The 11,840-nt window shown below is 33.6% G+C and overlaps 2 protein-coding genes across 2 annotated transcripts; one reads left to right on the plus strand and one right to left on the minus strand.

Moving 5' to 3' along the window:
* Nucleotides 1–210: 210 nt before the first annotated feature.
* On the plus strand, nucleotides 211–1,588 carry LOC133034094 (uncharacterized). The gene is made up of 2 exons (XM_061109114.1): nucleotides 211–782; nucleotides 1,513–1,588. Exons 1-2 carry the CDS (start codon nucleotides 211–213, stop codon nucleotides 1,586–1,588), a joined length of 648 nt encoding a protein of 215 aa, XP_060965097.1.
* Nucleotides 1,589–6,949: 5,361 nt separating this feature from the next.
* On the minus strand, nucleotides 6,950–7,435 carry LOC115719832 (self-incompatibility protein S1-like). Its single transcript, XM_030649020.2, has one exon. The coding sequence runs from the start codon at nucleotides 7,433–7,435 to the stop codon at nucleotides 6,950–6,952; it is 486 nt and encodes a 161-aa protein (XP_030504880.2).
* Nucleotides 7,436–11,840: the final 4,405 nt, after the last annotated feature.

The following is an 11,840-nucleotide window of genomic DNA, read 5'->3' on the forward strand; positions in this document are numbered from 1 at the left end:
TCTTGGAGAGTTTACCACCACATACTTCCTGTAGGCCTTAATTTGTTTGTTAGGAAAACCATTCCTCAACCTTGTTGTTCAATCTGTAGAAACCCTACTGAAACTGTCACCCATGCCTTGCTAGCTTGTCCCAGAGCTGCTAAAATTTGGAAGGCGTCGCCTCTCTGAAGTTTTTATTTTTCTAATAGGCATGTTGATGTGAAAGAATTTATGATAAATGGTTTTGATCAGTTGAGTAAAGAACAGTTAATCCTTTTGCTAACAACTTTATGGGCTATTTGGCATTCTAGAAACAAAAAGTTATTTGCAAATTCAGATTTGACTCCTGTTGATATTGTTGCCTGGATTAACTCTTTCATTTCAGATTATCAGGAAGCTATGTGTAACATTAATAGATATAGAGCAGTTCAGACTTTACAAGTTTCGGGTAGGGAGAAGACAGTTTCTCAAAATTGCTATCAGCTCAGCACAGATGCAGCGCTTAGTGTAGAGCAAAGCAAGATGGGATTTCGAGCTGTTATTCAGGATTGGCAGGGTAATTTGGTGGCTGGTTTGTCCATTCCTGCAATAGGGAACTTGCAACCTTTAATGGCAGAGGCTTTGTCATTGCGAGCTAGTTTAATGTGGTGTCAAAATATCCACATCACTTTGGCAGTGGTTGAAACGGATTCAAAATTGTTGGTTGACAAAGTCCACAGTCAGAAGAATGATCGTTCAACACTCTCGGATGTGGTCGAAGACATAAGAAGTTCTTTATCTGCCTTCCCTAATGTCGACCTTCGGTACATAAACAGGAAGATCAATTGCAGAGCTCACAACCTGGCGCGAAGGGCACTAGGGCAAGATGAAGAATCCTGTTGGAATGCTTTAGTTCCAATCTTGTAGCTTCTTTTCTTGAAGCTTTACCCGTAAAAAAAAAGTATGCACTTTGTAAAATTTTGATTTGAATGTTTTAAATTACAAAAAGTAAAATATAATTTTTGTTTTTGCAAATTAAAAATGTATTTGATAATTATTTTTGTTTTTTTAATTTTAAAAGACAATAACAAAAAAGCATTGGGTAACTTCTATTTTTTATTTTATTTAAGTTAGCGAAAATTTAGTTAAGTGAGAGAAAATGAAGTAAATATTGATTAGAGAAAATGAAGTGAATTTAATAAAACATGTCATTCGGTTAGATAATGAGCTATCCTGGTTCGAGGAGGTTCCACTACCGATTGTAGTTTACTACATTGTTAATCATGTGTGACTTTATTTCACCACGTCAAAAAAAAAAAAAATAGTTTAAATAATATTTTTTTTATCAAGAAATAATTTTCATTAATTAAAACATACTGATTACAAACAGATTACAACGAAACACCCCCAAAAACAATCAAAATAGCCTCTTTACAAATCTCTTACAAACTCCACAATAACTCTCTCACGATTAGACAATTTTCTAACATTTACAAAATTAATTCTACTCTTAATACTTTACTTGATAAAATGATTTACATGATTTGGTTGCAGGCAATTTCCTTCAAAAAAAATACATGTGTTTCGATTAAGCCAGATGTCATATGCATCTCCTGTCAATGCTGTATAATAGAATCAGCCACAAGACTTTTTTGCTTCTTCTTATGTTGAGTTTTATGTCTAAAATATAATTTCAATTAAATAAAACAGACTTCACAATTTATAGTACTTAACTCCTCATGTCATGATGATAATAGAATTACGTCTACTTTTAGTTTTTATTGCTCACGAGAATTACAAGAGAATTAGCTAAGGAGGGATCTCGAATTCTAGAGAGAGATACACTAACCTTATGGAGACTTGGCAGAATGTGAAAAATGAGCTACTAGAGCTCTCATTTTATAGGCAAGGAGGTCCATTAAAATATTAATAAAATAATACAAAAAATATGAAAAAAATCATTCTGAGCTATCTTGACCATTAATGGTGATCTAATAGTTTAAATGACTCCAGATGATGATCGCAAATTTTTAGAGCTCAAATTTCACCGTTAGATCATTTTTAGGTTTTTTGTAGACAAAATTACACGTCGATGTGGGGATAATGTGCAGAAATTGCTTGAAAAGTGCTTTCAAACTCACTTAAAATCACATTAATCAAAGTAATATTGAGTGAGTTATGACCATTTTACGAAAGAATGTCCAACAACCGATGCCTAAGTTGACATTCAGCACCTAGGTTGACATCCAATGCCTAGATTGTTTTTTTTTTGACGTCAACATGGATGCTGTATGAGTGGAAAATCCTACCAAAACTACATTTTTTGAAGCCTAAGTGATATTTCAACATCACTTAGCCAATTTCTTGGGTTTGGTGAATTCGTTCACCAATTCTCGGGAGGTTTTGTATTTTTATATAAACAGGAGACTCGGAACTACTTGATTTGTAATTGTTTTGCCGATATTTCACTTTACTAAAAAGGTGAAATATCAATGTGTAAAATTGACTTACCAGAAGTCATAATTCTCGTTTACTATAAAATATAGCCCTATGTTAGAGACGAAAATGGAATCAGATAAGCGACACCCAACGCAGCAGTTTATATGTCAACCTGGGTGCTGGGTGCTCAATATTGAGCTTCCTGGGACTCAATTCGGTACTTCTATGGTATTTGAAATTGCGAATGAGGTCTCCAACCCCATTTTTGAGCAAGATAAGAAGACTGCTCAGAGCAAAATTTACATTTGAGCAACAAAAACATGCGAATCGAGTTGAATGTCAACCTTGCCGTAGGGACCAGAACTAGTGTCAACCTGGTTGTTGGGTCTTTGTTTTAGCCCCCAGATGCTTTCGTTTACTTCCCAAGAACACTTGTATCTTTGTTATTGACAAAAACAGATAAAATGCCCAAGAGACTTCCTGGGAATAATGCTTGTAAGTGGCCCAGATTGACAAAATGCCAACTTGGCGTTAGAAACATAGCCCCAGGTCAACCTAGGCGCTGAGTCCTCTCTTTGGCAACCAGATCGCTCTGTTTGTTACTAGAAAGCATCCGTATTTTAATTTATGATGAAAATAGAGAATATGTCTGGAAGAATTTGTCAAAATTTCCAATGGAAATGGCCCAGGTTAACAAAATATCAACCTGGGCACTAGTGACCAAGCTAGTGTCAACCTAGACACTAGGTCACTTATTTCCCAAAAGTACTCGTTCCTTATTTTGGAAGAAGACAAAGAAAATTTTGGGAAAACATCTTCAAAAACATAGTTAGAAGTGCCCCAGGTTGATAATTTTTCAACCTGGATGCTGGGTGCATTGCCAGGTCAACCTAAGCACTGGTTGCCTAGGTGTCTCTAATGAGAAGTGTTCCAATTCTGATTCTAGTGCCTCTAGCATGTTTGTGACATGTCTTAATCATGTCTAAGTACAAAGTTTGAGCATTTTGCGTTAACACAGATCTAAAAATTGAAACCCTTGATTGGGATGTCAACTTGGGCACTTGGTGAAACCCTAGGCGCCCAAGTTGACTTCTGAGATGCCAATTGACATCTTTTAGTTCTTAGACTTTGGACTTAGAGTCTTATTGACTTTTTTGTTTAGAATACTAAAGGACGGTGACTTAGAAATGACTTGATGGGATCCAAATACCCATTCTGGAGCTCCCAAAGTTAAACTGGTGAGGTTAACTTATTGACATTTTCCCCTAAGTCAACTTTACACTAGTGTGAGGTTGACTTTATGATGTGAACTAAGCCCGTTTCATGCGAAGCTACCAGGTAGGCATCAATTTTGAATTCTAACAATTGTTTCTGACCTTCTTGAGTGATTTCCTTTGATTTGGAAGACTTTAAAAATGTTTCAACACCAAAATGTAAACACCAAATTTTATCTTCAATAATTTCCTTAGCCTCAGTTCTCTTGTCTCATTGTGCCTTTAAGCAGATATGTATGTAGTCTTTGTTCTCTTTTAGGTTGCAGCCTTGGAGGTCTTTAGCATTCCCTCGATTGTGCTCACAGGAGAGGGGGTCTTGTTCATCTAATCAACTTTATAGTAGAGGAGGCCACTTGGAAAGGGCCACTAGGTCCACCTCGAACGCCACTCAACTAGGGCCACTTGGTTAGGGCCTCTCGGCATCCTTGGTACCCAATTTTTTTTTTTGAAAAATTGACTAAACAAAAGAAAGTAAAATAGAATTGAAAAGTGAATTAGCCAAGGATCGAACTCACCACCTCTTAAGAGAATGATGCAAGGTCTTCCACTAGGCTAAGGATGCTTATGTGAAATGAATGAAGAACTCATGAAGCCCTCCTTATATACTAGGCACCTTCTCAATGCGTGTGCCAAGGATAGGGCTAACAATTCAATAAGGTGAACCATGATGAAACACCAATTCTTTTAGTTAACAAGAACACTTAAAAGAATTCTTGTAGACTGGAGATCAAGTGTTAACCCTGACAATTAACAAGGTTAATTTCTGAGTTTAACCGATGATTAAGCTAAAAGATTACCCAAGGCGTCTTTTGGAGTTAACCAAAGGTGACCCGTTCAGAAAATGCACACTTGGGTCACATGTCCAAGCATGCACTGCATGCCACTCGACCAAATGCCGCTCGGCCAAGCATGCCAAGTATGCTTCTCGGCCAAGCATGCAAGCATGCCACTCGATCAAGCATGCTACTCGGCCAAGCATGCACTATATGCCACTCGGAAAGCATGCATCCATACAAGCATCCCAACAATGCCTTGCTTAACGGTGCAACCAATACTTAGTAAAAATTTCCTAAGTGTTGGGAATGAAATTTGTAGGCGTACAATCTCAAGGACAAGACATGCAAGTGAAGGGTGTAAGACGACCATACCTCCTATATGGTTTGTTAACAAGAGAGGGTACGAGTAGTGGAGGCACCATGCATGCAGGCCCTGAAATCCTGACGAAGGGTACACATTGGCCACCACCTCTGCAACCGGAAGTAACCTGACACCAAACAATGATACAAGGCACAAGACCACCTCCGACACCTGCAGCTCGCAGCACCAGGATGCCAGCTTGTTCCATGGGGACTATAAGTGTATTACAAGTCGTTAAAGCCTATAAATATCCCATTCTTTAATGTGAGAGGGGGTTGGAAAAATTATTGTAACACTTGGCATATAGAAATACAAACAATACTTTTTCTTCATAGTTGCTTTGCACACTTTCAAAAAAATTTCATTGTTGTCTTCATCTTTGTTCAAAGTTTTGAGTTTAAGCTTTGATTTTCTAGTCGTGATTTAGTTGATGAGATTCCACCGTCAATAGACACTACTACAAAAGTCACTTTTTCCGTCGGTCAACAGGACGACCAACACCTAAAATCGACACATTTGTTTGGGTTGTGAATTTTGTGTATGTTTGTAACCTACACTAGGTTGCGTTGATTAAAAACTGTCATTTTCCCTTTCGTATCATTTATGAAACGACGAAAATATAGTTGTTTTTAAATATAAAAAAATTAAAGACAAATGGGTCAGTTCATTTTTAACAAAACCTTACCATTTAACCTACACTACACACCCTCAGCCACCTCCCTTCCTCACTCTCAACCTCAATCTCTCCTACGCACAAACTACCCAAACCCTCTCTCTATTTGTCTCACGTCTCTCTCTCTCTCTCTCTCTCTCTCTCTCTCTCTCTCTCTCTCTCTCTCTATTTGTCTCACGTCTATCTCTCTCTCTCTCTCTCTCTCTCTCTCTCTCTCTCTCTCTCTCTCTCTCTCTCTCTCTCTCTCTCTCTTTCTCACTCATCTGCACCCAGCCTCAACCCCAAAGACACTGGCCCAGACTTCGACAATAGCCTAGCCCAGCAACGACAAGACCCTATGTACGATTTCTCTCATAGTCGTTCTCTTCGTCTCTCTTTTCTAACAACTTTTTGTAGGTTTTTGTCGATGATAGTGGATCTTGGTTTTCGATGGTCTCAACCTAGTGTCTCTCTCACTTTTGCTGGCAGCATCATGTCCGTTTTTGTAGTAGTGGGAAGATTAGCGTATTTTGTGATAGTGCTTGAATTATTTTGAATTATGGTACCGCACTAAGCATAGAGATTTAATTTTGGGATTATTTCTTAAATACAAAAAAACAACAAAAAAATTACAAAAAATATATATGGTTTCACGAAATTTAAAAATATTTTTACGATTTTTTTGATTTTATTTACAAAAAAATACGATCTTTTTATGTTGTACTCTTGTTAATTTGTTGTTGATTTTTTATTATTTGTATGTTATTTTATGTTGTTATTTTGATGTTACTTTTATATAATCTTCTTGTTGTTTTCATGTTGTTTTTATGAAAAACCATAAAAATACAAAAAAGATTCTTTAAACGTAAAAATGTATTTTTTTTTTTTTTACAAAAAGTGGTACCTTATGTATTTATTCCCTTAATTTTTTTTTTTTGAAACAATGAGAAATATGTTGACATATTTCTGAAGTGTAATTAAGTGAGACATTTTTAAATTAGAAAAGGCAAATGAAGCCTAAAAATTTAAAATTTTCTTTGAGTTTTCTAAATTTAGATGAGTAATTTTTAAAATTTAATTGGCTTATTAGATAGAATATCAACACACAATTCAGATATACCTTGATCCTCGTACCTAAGCTTGACAACATACAATTGATGAGTAGTAATTCATCTCTAGCCATCACTCAACAATTTCTTTACGAAATAAAAGAAATATAATAGAACGTTCTATATATAAATTATATGTATTCTCATCATTAAAATAAATGTTATTATTGTTATTTAGCCATGAGTTACCATAACTTTATGAAACTTAGAGGATTGTACATCTTATTTCTTACTTATTTTGGAGGCATTTATTTTTCGTTAAATACATATAGAGAAACAAACTCCAAAGTAGTACTTCTAAATTACTTAACAAATTATTTGGCTAAAATGAGGTGACAAATATATCCTTGCAGCCATGTCCCCAAATGGAAACAAAATTATTAGGAGGACTTGAGAGAGTAAGGAAACCAAACCCATCTGGAAAACCGTTGATCATAGCCATACAAAGCCCCATTGTTAGGTATCATCCAACGGCACTCGGTTCGACACCTGCCGCCATCTCTTTGTGGATCATAACCATCAAATGAGTACCAAATAGTTGAGGTTTTTGGTTGCATTTCACAATGAAATAAAGGCACACCCAACAAGTTGCTCCCAGTGATAATCCACTCCATTTCTCTTCCATCTTCAATCACCACACTTGGCAGATCATGGTAGTTTGATTGGCAATGAACAATCATGCTATCACCATATCCCAAACGGTTCATCACTTTCACTTTAACTTCTCGTTCATTATCAATGACAACAGTTGCATCAACCAACAACACCTTATTATTAATGCTCATGTAAACCTCAAATACCACTAGTAACACAATCAATTTTTTTAACCAATAATTTGACTTTTCTACAATATTCATGCTCCCCATGATATTATGCAAAAACATGCACATAGTATGGTGTATATTTATAGTCTATAATATGTATGAAACACTTTGAGATATATAATCTTTTTTCATCACCCCCTTATTTGTAAAGGAAAAGACTCTTGTTTGTATTTTATTTGCTTAGGAAGATCATTTCAAGGATGTGACTGATTGCTTATACATAAATATATGTATCTTTAAATTGCAAAGGAAATGACTGATTGCTTATACTTGTTAGGCAGATCATTATACAAGGACGGTGTGGATCTTGATTGTGATGAGAGAATTTAATATTAATTTTCAATACCTCGTTTAATCAACTATTTTCTTCTTGTAATTCTTTGTAAAATTGTAAATTAATTATAATTAAAACGTTCTTTATTGTATATATAAAGAGCATGTAGGAAAAAGTAATAGTAATAATTGTGAGCAACCTTGATATGAAATCAACACAGAACACATTCATTGTCTGTTTTTTTTACATAATAAGTAGGTTAATTAGGATCCCCTCTCTCAGTTTTGACATGTACAAAATCGTGGCTTCCAAATTTTTTATGCCGTTACAAATTTTTTTCTAAATTATTGAGATTGTTGAATTTAAAGAATTATGTCTAATTCCATTAAATATATACTAATATATGTTTAACGTGATGATTGTCCATATACTAAGTTGTGCCCCCGGTCTTTGACTTGTACTAAATTATTGCCCTCGAACATACATCCATGTTAGGCGTCCGTTAGTAGAATGGACTGAGATGCAAAATGACCTTAAATTTAAAAACTAACATGCCGTTTGGTAACACTTTTGTTTTTTAATTTTTTAATCACAAAATGAAAGTAAAATTTTTGTTTTTAAAAAATTTGTTTTTGAAAAACAAAAATGCGTTCTGTAACCACTTTTGTTTTTCAATTTTAAAAACAGAAAATAAAAGTGTGTTCTATAAAGTTTATTTTTATTTTTATTTTTTGATTTTATTTAAGTCGGGTCTAGGTCCGGGGTCGGATTCGGGTTCAAGTCAAAAGTCGGGTTTAGCGCCAGGGCTGTAGGGAGGGGATTTGGGTCTGGGTCTGGTCCTAATCTAAAAGATTGATTAAGAAAAAAAACTGTTTAAAAAAATATTGAAAGTGATTCTTTTTGTTTTTAAAATTTTGATTTCTAATTATAAAATTGAAAAGTAAAAACAGTTTTATAGAACATGTTTTTGAAAAATATTTTCACTTTTCTACTTTTAAAAACAGAAAACTGATTAAAAAAATGTTACCAAACGCCACCTAAATTAATAAATGTCCATTTTTTTTAAAAAAAGAATGGCTAAATATAATAAACTAACTAATAAAAATTATAAAAATACATTAACTACGTACATATTATTTTTTTTTTAAAAAATATATAATAATTAAATTAAGTTATATAATTTTTTTTAGTATTCCATATTAGTATATTGTAACAAAAATAAATAAATATATAAGATCATTAAATATATATAATTTTTACTAAGAGACATATAATCATACAATAATAATAATTAAATCCTTAATTATGTGCTAATTCTCATGATTTAACAATACAATCATTACACATATTTTAAGGTCTAAAATTGATTTCTCATTTTTATCACAAATAAGATATATTATTTATTTTGCCAATAAATAATAATCGATTAATTCTCATTAATCTCTTATTTCACTAGAATTAAAATAAATATTATTTTCACTAAAATAATATATTTCTCTCTTTAATATTATTTAAGAATAATATTATATTTAACTAATTAATATAATTTTGTCAAATAAAAATAAATAGTCAAATACTATTTAATTACACAATTCAGAATTGTTGTAGTTATTCAAAATAATAATTTCCACAAAAAACTATTTTCCACTTGAGTATTATTTCTCATAGAAATTGATTCTCACTCCGAATTTCTCATCAAATTAAATAACCTTTCCATATACAGTGTTGTATAGAGGTGACTTGGAGACCATTGACTTATATTTCAAAGCTTCAATAAATACTTAATTGTTATTGATCTCATCAATAGAATAATCCAGTTTATTAATTCTATTATTACTTTACTATAAATATAGAATTGCACTCTTTTATAATATAGAATTATATTTATAGAATTTTTACTAGTAGTCCATTGATATAATCAATATAAGTAGTTTTCCCTTCAATTATTAGTTCATAATTAGAGTTGGTCAAAATTATTGTTTTACCCTTCTAATTATCTCTTGATTCCTTATGTACCATTAATTTAATGTAAACAGTTAATCTATAACTTATTATAGATTTGGATCCAACTGTTAGCACTCCTAGAATTAATACTATAAGGGAACTAATATTCGATCCTTTCAAAAAGCTTGGATTTTATTATTGCATAATATGTTCTCAGCCACTCGTGTTATTAAGCTTTCAAAATAGAAGTTGTGAGAATCATCTTCTCAGAGAAACTTTAACGAGTGAATGAAATAACTCAATGAACACAAATAGAAGTTTATGTATACTTAGATTAAGACTGATCACTCATGATCATCGTTCTGATATAAATAACTCTTTCATGGTAAACAACATATTAATGAAAGATGTTATTACATATCGGTCTAGTCATGTATAATCAAATTATACACAACACCTTTACTACATGTGTATCCACATATGCGATTCGAATTAATATCACACACACTAGAGTATAGTGTATATTATACCGTTCTCATAGTAATTCTATAGAAAAGATCTCTTTACTTTAATACACTATCAACTAATTTTATTCATATTGTATAATCTTAATTCTCTTGTATATACTTATAAGATTATACTTTCTCCATATAAATAAAGAATTTTTAGATCTTTATTAATTATACTTCTATAATTAATATATTCATTTATCTTGTAATTGTATTTCATATATTTTATAATATAGTGTCCATTAATTACTTGCTTTTAGGGCATAAATCCCAACAGAAATACCATTGATGAGCGGTATTTGATAGAGTAGCTGGAAAAATTCAGCATCAGACATTTCCCTTGATGCCTTGGATATTGGTCTGCATCTCAAAATACTTGATGTGAGATAATGGATCATTTTTCTCGGTGTACATCTTCTAACTCAACATTTTAAACTTGGTCAGAAGGTCAAGGAAATTGATCTGCGCAGTAAATGACAAACCCCTTGTCCAATCATGCTCCAAGTTAGTGAGTTTTGGGTCGATCAAGCTTTGTACTAGGCTCTTAAACTGATTTAATTGGGCTTGTATCCGTTGATCAACTTGGTCTGCTTGTTGATCGGCCTGTGCAACCTGTTGACCCCCTGGAGCCTTAAAGGGCACGAGGTTATCTCTATTTAGAAAAACATAGTTTTCCACATTGATGGGCTGGTTATTACGCGGAGGGATGAAATGTCCATCTAGATCACTTCTCCTTTAGTTTGAGTCATTCGGAAGGTTGCTTTTAGGTCCGAGTCAGAAGGATGCTTTCAAGTCCGGGTCAGAAGTTGGTCTGGTCATTCCTCCCAAGGTAATGACCAAGAAAAACTTGCTTATTCGCTAGGCAGACAATGGTTTGATCATGGGGCCTGGAACTAGATGATCCTTCCTGCTCGTACTCTAGTCTGTTGCAGCTGGGCTTCCTGATTTCGACTCCAGTCTGATGGGTAAATTGCCTGATCAGGTTAGCAGCATCCCTGGAGTGGTGGTTTATCTCTTCTTGCTGGGTACGCATGATCTGAGTTTGATGGTCTATCCACTCCTTGAATTCACGTCGTTGTTGCTCGAACGCACGATTCAGCACAATACGAGTTTCGTCCTGGCTTCTATGGGGCAAAAGCCGTGCAATAGGATTAAGATTCTATGTGTTCAGAGAAACCTGAACATTGGGACCAATAACCATCAGACCTTGTGGATTAGTGGATTCAACTCTTCTTGTTTGAACCATTGTATGTTGATTCACCAATGGATTGAGAATCAAAAATTGAGGAGAGCAAGAAGGTATTTTAGACTCCTAATGAAAGTACCAAAATGTTGATCTCGCTTTTACCTAACGATACTAAGTCAATTAAAGTGATAGGAATGATTGTAATAATGATAATAATGATCATTTGTAAAGAAAATGACACACTAAATTTATAGAGGTTCGACCCCTTTCAGCGGTAATAGGCTGCTCCCTTTTTGTTGTATTACTTGTGAGAAAAGAAGCAAGTAAATTTATTGATCTTTCTCGAAAGCTTACAAATATTTCTAAGTATTTCTCTCTTTATTCTTAGTGCCTGAGGCAGAAGAAGCCTTCCCTCTTTTAGTGAATAGGGCTCACTATTTATAGGGAAGTGGTTCTAGCATTTTTTTATTTAATTACAAAATATTAAATATATATTTTTTAAAAAAATAAAGAGAGAGAATCTTTGGAAAAGGA

Source organism: Cannabis sativa, chromosome 2, assembly GCF_029168945.1.
Source record: "Cannabis sativa cultivar Pink pepper isolate KNU-18-1 chromosome 2, ASM2916894v1, whole genome shotgun sequence".
Lineage (NCBI taxonomy): Eukaryota > Viridiplantae > Streptophyta > Magnoliopsida > Rosales > Cannabaceae > Cannabis > Cannabis sativa.